The sequence below is a fragment of the Apodemus sylvaticus genome, chromosome 14 (assembly GCF_947179515.1).
Source record: "Apodemus sylvaticus chromosome 14, mApoSyl1.1, whole genome shotgun sequence".
Classification (NCBI taxonomy): Eukaryota; Metazoa; Chordata; class Mammalia; order Rodentia; family Muridae; genus Apodemus; species Apodemus sylvaticus.
The window spans coordinates 71,012,735-71,027,026 of record NC_067485.1 but is presented as its reverse complement, the minus strand read 5'-3'; the positions used below and the strand labels follow the sequence as shown (position 1 = coordinate 71,027,026).

At 46.9% G+C, this 14,292-nt stretch overlaps 1 protein-coding gene across 3 annotated transcripts in view; it reads right to left on the bottom strand.

The window, feature by feature from the left end:
• Positions 1–1,467: 1,467 nt before the first annotated feature.
• Positions 1,468–14,292, bottom strand: part of Sephs1 (selenophosphate synthetase 1) — a 31,863-nt gene continuing 19,038 nt past the window's right edge. For all 3 annotated transcript variants that reach the window (XM_052156543.1, XM_052156544.1, XM_052156545.1), the window contains 2 exons: positions 5,355–5,567; positions 1,468–3,365 (listed from right to left, as the gene is read on the bottom strand). In XM_052156543.1, the coding sequence (XP_052012503.1) occupies positions 3,151–3,365; positions 5,355–5,567 (428 nt within the window). In that variant the 3' untranslated portion in view covers positions 1,468–3,150. The remainder of the gene's footprint in view (positions 3,366–5,354; positions 5,568–14,292) is intronic.

Genomic DNA, 14,292 nt, shown 5'->3' with positions numbered 1-14,292 from the left:
TGGTTCTTGACCACGTCTGAATGCCTAGAAATGCTGCCTAAGTTATTGACTCCCGGCTGTCTAATGCACCCACTCCCCTCATTCAAAAGGACTCTGGATTCTCACTGTGGTTCATGACTACAATCCTTATACGGACTCCTGATGAGAATGGGATTGTGAGTGCTGGAAGCAGAGTATGCTGTGTGAGCACCTGGTCAGATGTGATAGGCGCATGCTATCACAATGAGCACCGTATGCAGGGTTTGTGTGCATGCACATCATCAGGTCCCTCAAACACCTGCCTGTGCTGAACATCTGTAAAAACAAACTAGTGTAGCTATTATTTCTGTTTCTTCAGAATAAAATGAAGATCTGGAACTCTGACAATTGAATATTAATGTATTTATTGCTAGGTGCATGAGTACATATAACACGCAATGTATGTGCAGGTCACTTTTCTTTGCACATGGGGTCTGGCCACAGATGGAACTCAGGCTTGTGGAACAAGCCCCTGTACCCACTGGGCCATCTTACCAGCTCAAAACAGGACAATTTTAAAGGCGATGCTGAACTCGGATGCAAGGGGCTCGTTCATGTATCAGAACAATCAAAACACTTCCACTTATTCATTACAACTCATGCAAAATTAGGAAGACTTAGAGATTTCAAAATACCGAGCCACAAAGAACAAGTATGTTATTGCTTCAACCCAGCCTGTGGAAATAACCTGCTCAACTTTACTATTCCTTTGCCAAAACCCTGGCTATATGAGAGGATCACTTCTTTAGGATCCTCTGGGATCCTAAAGGTCCAGGGTGGAATTTCAGACTGGTACCAGAAGTCGGCTGGCTAACTGTGATTGTTGGATACATTAAGAGTTCCATGTAGACTTTGCCAAACTTATAAACAATGACAGTTACTTGAGTCAAGGAACTTCACACACACACACACACACACACACACACACACACACACACAGCCACGGGAAATAAAAAGGAATGGCTAAGACTAAAGTGATCCCTGACAGCTCCCCTTTTTACACCTCCCCCCAACATTCCTTTTGGGATTAGTGGTTCTCAAGGTTTATTATGCAAAGCCCTAAAGAGTACATTTTGAAGATGGATTACCTGGCTCCACAGCCAGAACTACTGACTCTGTGGGTCTGGGGAAAAGGCAGAAATGCCTCCACTAACACCCAGGTGATTCTAACGATAATCAGCTTCTGAGCACCCTGAAAACACTAGTCAAGACAAGGCTTTTTTTCTAGATCACGAATCCATAGATCTCTTAAGTTCCTGGTATTTTCTCCTTATATGAATCTTTAAAGATGATTTGCTCAAGACATTAGCCATCTAATTTCCTCCCAACAGGCTTGCCTCCAAGAAAAGTAGCGGCTTTGGGGGACAGAAGATACAGAGTTAGTGCCAATTTCATCTACTATTTAAAGACAAAACAGAAGCAAGTCCAACAGTATGCTTTCTGCACTCAGAGGGTTCCAACACGTTTTATTTTGCCGACCACTGGTGCATACTTTCAAGGACCAACATCATATAGATTCCTAGAGTGTCCAATTAGTGTCCTTCTGTGCCAGCTGCCTCTGCTGGGGCCAGACTCCGTGGCTTCAGTTCTAGCAACAGGAGCATACAGGAGATCCTGGGGACACAGTGGGCGGCAGCCTCTTCCTGGGGACACAGCGGGAGTTTCAATGGTCCAGTGGTGGGTTCCTGGTGTTCCGTGTTGAGGAGCGAGGTCGGGTGAGCTAACAGAGTTCAGCTTTGGAGCCTGTTAGTGGGAAGCCCTGTGAAACCTGAAGACGTGGTGCTTTTTCTCTTTTGAAGTCAGGCGTTTGAGGACCCAGTGCCCTTGTGCTTAAAGACGGATATCCCCCAGCTGCTTAACAGATAAGGAAGATAAGGAAGCCTGTTTTTAAGAAACACAGATAACACCTTTGTAGATTGCCTATTTGTTCTAGAACTACAAAATTTAATTCAAGAAAATATAGGTCCCATGAAAGACTTAAAAGTTTATAAAACTAAAATCTAGTTTCCCCCAATAAATTGTATTTTAGGCAAAACCCTCCCAAATGCTTCTAAAATAATACTAAAAAGGGCATCTGATTATACAAGAGCAATTAAAAAAATTAAATATTTATTTGAATAACAACTTTTATGTTGGAGCTGCAATGTTGGCAATGCAGGTTTTTAACACAAATCACAAAATGCGTGCACAAAGAAGTATGGGTGCAAAGACAAAATGATGCTAAGGATTGGGCTAAAGAGCTGCTGATTTTAAACAAGAGGCCTGGAATCACTATACAAAATATAAAATGTATTAAACACTACCATCCACAGAACAGTCTTTAGTATTGATTATATTTAAAAATTATTTGCGAAGTAAATTAGATATTGAATTGTAAATGAGTATTATACATGAGCCCCCAGCCCCTCGTCGCACTGTAGAACAGCTATAGAACATTGCAAAAAGTATCCTCTTTCCTATTGGTAAAGACCATTCATGGTATTACTGCAAGTCTCAGGAAAGCACTATTTGTTTTAAAAGAACATTTCTTTTTTGTATTCCAAGTACATTCCATGCCAAGCGAAGCACCTGCCAGACTGAACTGAGCGAGCTACTGGCTGAAGAAGCCCCTCGAGTTATTAGACTCAACTTTACAAATCAAACACTCGAAGGAGCCATGCAACCCTCTGACTACGGGGGACCGCCATGTCACTTACCAATTCTGTCTTTCTAGAATGTCAACTGAGACACTTGACAACAGACCAGACTGATATGACAGGCAGGAATGCGAAGACACAGGCGGCTGGTGGCACTCCTCCCAGCAATGCCCGTGTGGCAGAAAAGCACCTTTAGAGAGCGCCTATGCGGCAAGAGACACGCAGCTAAAGATTCAAAATGAATCAACAGAATTGGATAACAGTATCATTCTCAACTCAGAAGCTGCCTGGAGGTTGGGTGCATCTTCAGTTAATGTAACAGGAAAAGAAGGCCATGGATTTCATTTTATTAATTGCATCCACTCATAAACCGACCTAGGGTCACCAGATGTGTAGACACAATGAGATTTTGTTGTTCTTAGAGTCTTTAATTGAAGTGATGATAAAGGAAATAGATCTATTTAAAAACAAAATCAAATAGCTCTTTCTGTCTAGATTAGGAGGTGGCACCAGGTGTGGGGTTCACGTTTTGCGTGGCTACTTGAGGTGCGACTTCAATAATCCGAGGTTTGTCGATGATCCTGGCCGTGCGGTTGCCCTTCTCCACAATCCCAATAATCCATGCTTGGTGGCCTTCGCCATATTTGGGGGACTTTATTTCTGCACAGAACCGAGCTGCTTGCTCACGTGGTAGACAGATTAATAGGCCTCCTGGCAAAGAAAGAGAAGAGGTTACTCCACTCTGTGTGGCACAGGGAGAGCGGGCGGCTTTCTGTGCCTCCAGCAACATTCACACTGCGAGGCTGCTCTACTTTGGAAGTAAGTTAAACCACTTTACTGTTGGTAAACTCTTACTATAAGGAACCTGCTAACAGCAAACTGAGAACGGCCAATCTGGATCACACAGGACGGACGGCACCTTCTACTCCACACCGGGGAACATGAACAGAAGAGCAAGGCATGTGGGTCAAATCACACTCCCTCCACCTAAGAGACGCAAACCAGGAAGGCTCCTCGCACACTGCTCCTGCCATGGGTTCCACCAGGACTGATGCTTTTGAGCTTTATTTTAAGCCTAACACTCATGAGAGAGTCTAGTCTTGGCTCTTAACTTTCTGCAAAACACAAAAGCATACCAACTTTTCTTCCTGTTGCTAGCAGCCAGCCCACAGAGTTTGAGTTTCTAACTAACTAGCGTATTGAGTACACGCTACTTGTAGAAAACAAAGGCACCCACTCAGTGACTGTGGCTGCTAACACATGGCAGACTCACTTGGCACCCACTAGGGGGCAGAACCTGTGCCTACCACCAGCAGCTAAGAATTCTAACTCCTAGAAACAGCTCTGAGCAGCAAGCTGGGGACACGAGGACCACAGGGGCTCCACCCTGGCTTGACAACAGTCTCTTAGCGACCCAGACCCATGCAGACATGAAGACCAGTTTCCTGGGAGCTGGATGGAGGAATATATATAAAAGGTAGTTACAGGGGCTAGAGAGATGGATGGCTCAGTGGTTAAGAGCACTGACTGTTCTCCCAGAGGCTCTGAGTTCGATTCCCAGTAACCACATGATGACTCACAACCATCTATAATGGGATTTGATGCCTTCTTCTGGTGTGTCTGAAGAAAGCAACAGTGTACTCACATATATAAAATAAATAAATTAAAAAAAAAAGTAGTTACAGAGAAAAGAAAATGGAAATGAGAAAAACTGAGGAAAACCAGCAAGTAAACATAAACTGAGGAGGTAAACAAAGCCAGCAAGGTAGTGGAGGAAGAGAAGCACAAGGCGGGGAGGGGCACTCGGAATGCCCACCGTGCCACACACTTTAAAAGACCACTAGTATCTTTAATTATGTGTATGCCTATGGCTAAAGGTGTCCATGGAGGCCAAGATGGTAGCTCCCCAGAGCTGGAATTAGATGCAGTTATGAGCTGCCAGATGTGGGTGACAGAGACTTCCCTCGGCAAGAGCAAGCAAGCACTGCTGCTAACGGTGGGGCAATCTCTCTAACCCCACACTAGTCCACTTTAAAAAACAAAAACAAAAAACTCTTTTATGTTTGAGACCAGATCTCAGCACACAGCCTGGGCTGACCTCACACTTGAAGTCATCCTCCTGCCTCTGCTTCCTGAGTAGTGGTGAATGCTGTGCTAAACAACAAATTTAAATGCTAAAACAAAACCAAACCCCACAAAGGAAACAAAAGCAGCCTGTTTAATCTTATCTGTGTTGTAGGAATTCAAGGATTAAGTTTCCAGAGAATCAAACAGGACCAGTCTTTCCCAACTTCCACGCTACTATTAAAAAGAAGAACACAGGCACATTCAATTCAAGACAGCATCTCCACATCAAATGAGATACAAGAAGAAAGGAGGAGTGGTCCCTGGTTCTGGAAAGACTCAGTGAAACAGTATTCGGCAAAACCAGAACGGGGAACTGGGAAGGGGTGGGAGGGAGGACAGGGGAAGAGAAGGGGGCTTATGGGACTTTCGGAGAGTGGGGGGGGGGGCTAGAAAAGGGGAAATCACTTGAAATGTAAATAAATTATATCGAATAAAAAAAAAAAAGAAAAAAAAAAAAAGACAGCATCTCAAAGACACTGGAGGAGACTGCAAACTCCCAGCAGGGGAAGGCATGGCTGCCAGGCTCACTGGGTTGAACCCTCAGGCCAGGGAACAGGGTCCTTTATTTTTTACCTGACGTCTCCGGGCAGGTTCCGTGCATTAGGCCGAACATGTTTCCGCAGGCTTTGCTCACAGCAGCCATCTTGGCTAGCACAGGAAGGTTGTGAATCACAAACGACACCTCGTTCCTCTGTTGCTTGGCTAGGTTCTGAGCATGGCCCAGAATCCCGAAGCCTGTGATGTCAGTGGCTGCGTGGGCGTTGAACGTGTGCATGAGGCCTGCAGCTGAGAGAGGAGGGGATCGACGTGAAAAACACCACCATTTCTCCACTCAAAATCTCTATAAGGGGACATGGGGGACACGGTACAAGAAAACAGCGGAAGGAAGTCAGAGACCAGGGGCGAGTGCTGGACGCTGAGCTCCTACTGCAGCATAGGCCACGCAGCCACGAGTGGCACTTCTATCAAGGCTGGCTTCCCAGGAAATGAAAAGGCCGTGGAGAGGAATTAGCTTTCATGGAAGGAAACCTGTCAAAGCCAGCCTATGATCTACTAATGAGTTTAAAGGGTGCCTGACTTAAAAGCCTCACTTCCCAAGTCATGAGATTGCACGCGCATACCAGGCCTCCGAGTTTTCTCCTTCAGAACAGTATTGGAAAACCAATAAAAGGCCACACTGGGTTCCCACATGGTCTCCGGGAACATTCTGCATTAGTGTGCTTGATGAGTCAGGCTTGTATCTTACCATCAACTAGGACCCACAGCCTATCTGAGGACTCCCTGTGTGTTTATGAACGTGTAAGGCACACACTGGGAGAGTCAGCCTCCTTGCTCCAGCCTCATGGGCCTCGGTCACTGTGCTCCCCTCCTTCCATCCTCTCACTGTTCAGAAAGGCCATGGGTGTTCGGACTGGCTTCTGTCACTTCAGCTTGGCCTGCAGGCTGGTGTGCTGACAGATGGCTAGTGAACCTCATGCTCCAATGTGACAGTCTCTCAGGACACACAATCCTGAGCATCTCTTATGGCCAGCACATCTTCTCTGATGAGGTGTCGGTTCAGACCTTTTGATTTTGCCGCTTTCTTATTTAAGAATCTGTCAGGAATTTCAGCCATCAGGTCATTGTCATCGCCTTGATTTTTCCTGTGTGTACATGTATGTGACTTATGTGTTCATGTAGAGACCAGAATCAACTGTAGGTATTGTTCCTCAGGTGCTATCCATCAGTTTTTTGGTTCTTAAAAAATATTTTATTATTTTAATGTGTATGAGTGTTTGGGCTACATTTGTGTGCCTGTTCACATGGGAGCCTGAGGGGGCATCTGATATTCTGTAATGGAGTCACAGATGGTGTGAGCTGCCACGCCGAGTGCTGGGAACTGAGCCGAGGTCCTCTGTAAGAGCAGTCAATACTTTTATTGCCAGGCCATCTCTCTCGCCCTTCATTTTGTTTTCTGAGGTGCTGAGACAGAGGCTCACTGGTTAGAACCGCTGCCTCCCAGCGATGGCGTTTCAAGGGCACACCACCATGCTGGTTTCTTATTTAAGTGCATCCAGGACTGGAGCCCACACCCTCACAGCTGTGGGTAAGCACTTCCTCCACTGAGCTATTTCCCAAGTTCATCACCTTAGCTGGGGTGTACATAAAAATCTACGCACAGTCAACATCCATTTGCTTTCCTTCTGCTGTATGTATGAGTCACCTGCAAACCCACCATCACCTGAACTATCGCGCTCTTGGAGGCTTCTAGTTCTTTGGTTTCCTTAACTCTATAGCTTTGTGAGTTACTTTCTAGTAAAGACAAAAGGCCTTTACGTTTATCTGCATGTGGCTTTCTGCTGGCTCATATGCAGATATCCACCTGCTGAAAGGGTACCCCGCCCGGCTGCTCAGCTCAGCGCCCGTGTGCCGCAGCGCCCGTGTGTCGCAGCTTACTTTCTTAGAAAGAACAGTGAGAGCTGAATTTTAAAATGAACTGTTCAAAAACAGACTGTCTTTCTGGTAGAACATTATTCAGTTCTTGAGAACCGTGTTTGCTAGTCCATGGACAGAGCAGCAGCCGCGCTGCAGGACAAGGTGCAGTCCCTGAGTGTGCAGCACTGCACTGACTGCAACAACAGGAAGCTGCAGGGAACCAGGTAAAGCCACCCATGGAGGAATGCCCAAGAATGCAAACTGACTTTGGGTGGACAACCATCTATAATTTTCTTCTGTACTTCTTTTTCGCTGTTGCTTTTAAAGAAGTATAAAATGATTTTAAAATAAGCACAAATTTTTGTGTAATCAGGAGCAATATAATTTGCAATAGCTGTTTTTTTAGTGTTTTAAAAAAAGAGAAACATAGCCGGGCAGTGGTGGCACACGCCTGTAATCCCAGCACTCTGGGAGGCAGAGGTGGCGGATTTCTGAGTTCAAGGCTAGCCTGGTCTACAGAGTGAGTTCCAGGACAGCCAGGGCTATACAGAGAAACCCTGTCTAGAAAAAAACAAACCAAATCCAAAACACCAAACCCAAAACACCAAAAAAAAAAAAAAAGAGAAACATGACAAAGATTTAGAAAATATTTTCAGTTACAGTATTCATTTAACTTTTTAGAACAATTTTTTAGAAAAATATTTTATGCTCTAAACAAATGAGACACAAATGAAAAATAATAGGCACATGTCACAGCTATCTTTACATTTCTATTTCTATACGAGTAATTTCATTTTATCCATAAATATGAAATCATGTACCACTGCGGTGCACTGAAATTCAGTTTAGTTAGACCTTTCAAGTACCATGCAGTCCCGCCTCCCGAAAGCCAGCCCAGCAGTGCTGGGGAGCGCCGCGTGCAGGGCTCCGAGGCAGCTATGTGTCAGAGCTGTCGCACTCTAAGGTTGTCTGCCTTTACACAGTGAAGTGTTTCCCTTCACTGCTTCCCACCTATGTGAAGAAATAAATCAAACATTTTGTGGAATTGTAATAGCATTTTTAAAAACAATTTCAATCAATGAGAGATTTACTGTAGTAGGACAGCAATATGTAAAAATATCCCAACGCAAAAACTCAAACATTAAAATAAAAAAAAGTACTCATTCCAACAGTCGTCAGGTGGAGCCAAGAGGCTTTACCTCAGGTTGGCACTGCTCTTCAGCCTGTATTGGTTTAACCTTTTCTAGGGAGGGGAACAATGCGACACAAATACATTGAACTGAAAATGAAAACAACACACCCTCTCAGAAGCATAAAATTCCATCCTCTTTTTTTCCTTCCAGGTTTCTGGGACAGAAACCACTCTGCCCAGGCTGGCAATAAACTTTATACCCAAGCAGGCAGGCTTTGACCTCTGACCCTCTTTCCTCAGCCTCCCAGCAGTTGGCTTAGTAACTTGTATTTGTGAAAGCCTTGGGCCTTCTTGTTATAACTGAGTTAACTTCTATGAACGACAAAGTCTGCCCTGCCTGGTCAGCACCAGCTGAGCCGTGCTCTACTGCCAATGTCGCAGTTTTCTCCCGAGCCAATCAAGACATTAGCAGCTGAGGAACGGTCTGGTGGGAAGCCCTCGCAGTGTAAACAAGGCCCCGGGTTGGACCCCAGGGCGGACACTGGCCTATGGGGCATCTGTGTTTCTAGCATTCCTGAGGTGTGACAGGGACACAGCAGTGAACAAGAGACCTGTGCCACACAAAGGGGAGGGTGAAGCATTCACACGGGTGAATTCACAACGGTGGACTGAGGGGCAGGGAAGAGAGCAGTGCAGAGCCCACTAAAGACTAGAAACAGTAAAGACCCCAGAGGGGCCCCTGCTTAATTATAAAATAATAAATAGTGTGAACATCAATTAAGAGTATAAAATGCTTAAAGCGGGGGCTGGAGAGATGGCTCAGAATAAGAGCTTACTGCTCTTCAGAGAAGCCACATTTAGTTCCCGGCATCCATGCCAAACAGCCAGTCCTCCTGAGACTGGACAATCACCCCCATGCCCCTTTCTCTAGGTTCCTCAGAGACACGTCGCCCCAACGTCAGCATGAAGCAGCCAGATCTCAACGACGACCCTATTCCTGCTTCGCCGTATTCCTGCTTTGCTGCCACCTCTTTTTCTCTTTTAATTAAACAAATACTGGAGTATATTAGTAGTCTGTCTAAGCTCCACCCCACACTTACCTGGCAATAGCCAGGTATGCCCCGCCCCATAGACCTGGATCACTATAAAAGGGGCTACTTGCTCCTCCTCTCCCCCCTCCCTCATCCAACTCTCACCTCTCTGACCCTTGGGCTCTCCTCTGCACGTGGTCATGGCTGGCCTCCACTCTACTCTCTTCCCCTCTCTTCTCTCTCTCTCTCTGCCTTTCTCTACCACTAACTCCCATCCTCTACCCTGAATAAAGTCTATTCTATACCATGTCTGTGTGCGTGTGGAACCTCAAGGGGAAGAGGTGCTGGGGCAAGGGCCCGCCTGGGCACCCCCTTCCACCACACCGCCCTGCATACAACCTTAACCCCCATTCTCTCTTCTAAAGCCCCCTTTCATTGATGCATTGGCCTTTCATTGGTGCGGAAACCCAGGACGAGAAACACCATGGGTACACTTGAAACACCATGGGTACACTTGCTTAAGCCTCTTTCATTGGTGCATTGGGCCGGGAAACACTCCAGGAATGGAGAAACTTCGGGTATACCAGCTTTGCCATTTAAGCCGCAACCTCACTCGCTAGCCCTGGATGGTAATAATAACTCCACCCCAAGGGGTCAGAGCAACAGTTTACATAGTTCTAGGGTACCGTTGCATTGTCTTGAGGATGGGAGTCTACAACTTTTCGCCTTCTCCCTCATCTGTGAACTGCTAATTAGCTGTGTTTGCCTGATGTGTCCTAGTTCTATCCTCCTGGACAAACAGTCTATGTTTGCGCTCTCACAGCTTGCACGCCGCTGCACTGCGGCAGGTTTCCTTTTCCCTAGACTCTGCTTTCCTTATGCCCTTGCGGCAGCTGCGCTGAACCACGGCCTCGCGGAGGCCTTGCACAGGCCTCGCACGCCCCTGCAGGACCACGGCAGTTCTGGTGGCGGCAGTTTCGTCCCTGCTGCTCAGGTGTGTAGGAGACCAAACAGCGGGAAACCAGACCCTCAACAGCACCCACCTTGAGAACCCCCTTTTGCTGACCCCTTGTTAGAAGCCTCTTTTACAAGGACAATTGTGAGAACAAGAACCAACTGGTCCTTATCTTCGATAAACACCTGAGGTTGTTAGAGAAGAACTAGCATTCCATAAGATGCCTCCAGCCTCCGCCAGCCTGTCGCCAGCATCCGCACCAGATGTCCTCCCTTTCTTCTGTGCCCTAAATCATTCTCTTGCAGCCCCTCCTTATCTCTCCTTACAGTGGGCTTAAAACTAGGCCTTCTTCCTGTTAACAAACAGACCTCGGCATAAACTGATGCCTGGTCTCTCTGTCTTTCTCGCTCATTTCTTTACAGGCTTGGGTCCTCCTCGGGTCTACGAATAACTAGGTCCCGCGGGCCGGGAAACCAGTGGCAGCAGCGGCTGCGGTGGTGCCCCGCAGTGGTGTCCACCATGAGTGCCAGGTTACAAACAAGCTACTTGGGTACTCGCAGCTACCTAATTCACCCCTGTGTTGTTGCTAGGATACGAAACAAGCTACCTTGGTACTTCCCAGCCAGTGCGGGCTATGAAATTTCTGCTGCTGGCAGGAAATCCCACCCTGCGCCTGCACAATCACAAACCTTTCCCCTGCTACAACTTTTCTTGCTGACAAACTGTTTTGCCCGCTCGACCATTGTGAGTCCAACCTCCACAGAGGGTCTCAGGCTAATGGTGCTTCGGTCTCAGAACCAAGCAACGCTGCACTCCATCCCCACTGCGGTGCCACGCGGTCCGCCTGCCTCCACTCTTTGCTGTCACCTCTTTTTCTCTTTTAATTAAACAAATACTGGAGTAGCAGCAACCCTGCATCCCATCTCCATCGCTGCACGGCCACCCTCCCCCCACCCCAGCCACCACGTGATCCCGCTCTGCTGGCCACAGTGCAGATTTCCCCTACCTTGCCTGCCACAGCCTGGCTGTAGCCCATTCCCATCTCAACTCCGCTGCTGCTGCAGGAAGGGAAGAGGAGGAAGAAGGGAGGGAGCCACAGGCAGCAGAAGGGGGAGAAAGGATCCAGTTCGGTCAACACACACCGGCCAGGTGCTAGAAGTAGAACACAGTGGCACCTGGGCAGGTCGGCTTCACACTGGCTGCCGGCTTCACACTGGCTGCCGAGATGCTCCACTACTTCTAGCACCCGCCTCTCTCACAGCCCTGCCACCTCTCTCACAGCCGAGCTACGCTACCGCCTGGGCCTGTCCCTTGCGGACGTGGGTGCCAATTCCCACAGGCGCATATACCTCCCATGTGTGCGTGGCCGTGCCACTGCTTGCTTTTCTCAAACTTCCAGTTCTTCGCGTCTGGGAAAACAGTTATACTGGCTCCCACAATGTGCGCGCCACTTGTCAGGTTCTTATTCCTTTTACCAGACTACAAATTCAAATAAACATTAACTATAGTAATATATAATCCTTAGCCTTCCAATGAAGCCTAGCCAACCTCTTTGGAACTAAGGGTTGGTTGCTTTTCATGCCTAGCCCACGCACGACTGGCATTCCAGATAATGCTCCTGACAGGACATTTAAGCCCTTGGGTGTCTCCTGACTCAGAAGCTACCCAGAGCCCCTCCCTCTTAGCTTTTACAGCTGCTGAAGCCCTGGTCCAGGCATGGGAGCTTCTCCAGGCATTCTGGGAATGTCCACAGCCCCTAAAGACTCCTGCAACAGTCCATGTCTTTAGCTTGGCTATTCCTACTTTTCCACCCACCCAATGGGCTGTAACTTGTTTTCGACCATATATTTTTCAAATTATCAGTCTGGTAAATGATAAAGGACCTAAGAAGCCTCACCTATTCTGTGTTTCCACACCCTTACCTTGTTTGTTCCTATAGCCTGCATGCTCAAGTTGATGTTAACAGGCCTAAATCTGCGTAGACAAACTCATTTTCTGTCACCACGATTTAATCCATTGCTGCCAGCTTTCTTACTCTGATCTTTACTAACCAAAGTAATATACTTTCCTCTACCAATGCAACCTATCAAAGCTACTTAAGATTCCCATTCCTATCCTCTTTTGACTATTGCTCTCCTATCTTGCGCTCAATCTTGTCAGAGTTTGTTATTAAATTTAAGACAGACAGAATTCCCAAAGGCCTGACACCTTCTCCCAGGAGGTCTCAGAAGAAAGATATGGACACCGCTACAGTATGCTGCTAACAGAGTGCAGTGGACAAGACCAGATACCTTGAGTCAAATGACTTAGCTAAACAAAGGTAAGCCATTTCTCATGTCATGGGTATCCATTCCACAGAGAAAACGCCCTGCATCTTCTGTGCTTGAAAGTCAAACTGACAGCCAAAGCCGCCATGAAGCTCAGAGACCACAGAGAACTGCTGGCTACTAGAATCTGTTACTTTTTAATAATATAACTGCTAAATTATTGTTTATTCCTCAGACTTCTGACTACACTGACAGTTAGACAGTTTCCATTAAAGGCTTCATACTTCCCCTTCTTGCTCTGTCACTGTCCTAACATCTGAGTTCCTATAGATTCGCCTAACTCTAATAATAAAGATTCCACTATACGATCCGACCTTCAATCCTATTCCTTCTGATCCACAGAGGCTCATCTTAAAGACTGTTCATGTGGTTAACTCATGTTGTTATCTCTTTACTACCTTTCCAAAGGGTGGGATTCCTCTGGATTTCAATTGTACATTTTAAAAAAAAGTTTTCCTTTCTCCCAAATGTACTTAGTCTTATTCCCTACCTATACTAATGTGTTCCAACATCTTGTTAAGTCCAGGCCCTTGCCATATCCAGGACAGCTCCAGAGAAGCAGCCTTCAGATGCTCCAATCTCCTCTCAGCTCCTCTAGACACAGACAGCTTCTACTGGACTTGTTCTCCTAACCTATCTTCAAATGGCTCCACAGACAGACCCTGGACAGCAAGGAAGCAGCCAATTCTCCTGAGACTGGACAATCACCCCCATACCCCTTTCTCTAGGTTCCTCAGAGACACATCGACCCAATGTCAGCATGAAGCAGCCAGATCTCAACGTCAACCCTATTCCTGCTTTGCCGTATTCCTGCTTTGCTGCCACCTCTTTTTCTCTTTTAATTAAACAAATACTGGAGTATATTAGTATTCTGTCTAAGCTCCACACTAACTCGGCAATAGCCAGGTATGCCCCGCCCCATAGACCTGGCTCACTATAAAAGGGGCTACTTGCCCCTCCTCTCTCTCTCAGCTCTCCCTCATCCTACTCTCACCTCTCTGCCCCTTGTGCTCTCCTCCCCTCCCCCCTCTCTGCATGTGGTCATGGACGGCCTCCACTCCTCCACTTCTCTACTCTCTCTCCCCCTCCCTCCCTGCCTTTCTCTACCATTAACTCCCATCCATGTTTGTGTGCATGTGGTCCCTCAGGGGGAAGAGGTGCTGGGGGCAGGGGGTGCCCCAGCGGGCACCTGGGCCGCCTGGGCACCCCTTTCCCCCACACCGCTGTGCCACACTCCCTTAACCCCCAATCTTTCTTCTTAAGCCCCGTTTCATTGATGCATTGGCCTTTCATTTATAACCTCCTGGAACTCCAGCTCCATCCACAATCTGATGCCAGATTCTGGCCTTCAATGGCACCTGCACACTTGTGTTCGCACAGACAGACACATAAAGAGATTAATTTTTTTGAAAAAAGATGCTTGTGCTGGAGAGATGTCTCAGTGGTTAAGAGCACTACCTGCTCTTCCAAAGGTCCTGAGTTCAAATTCCAGCACCCACATGGTGGCTCACATCCACCTGTAATAAGATCTGACGTCCTGTTCTGGAGTGTCTGAAGACAGCTACAGTGTACTTACATATAATAAATAAATCTTTAAAAAAAATGCTTAAGCTATTTCAAATGACTGCCTTGGAGTGGGGCTTGTCTATTC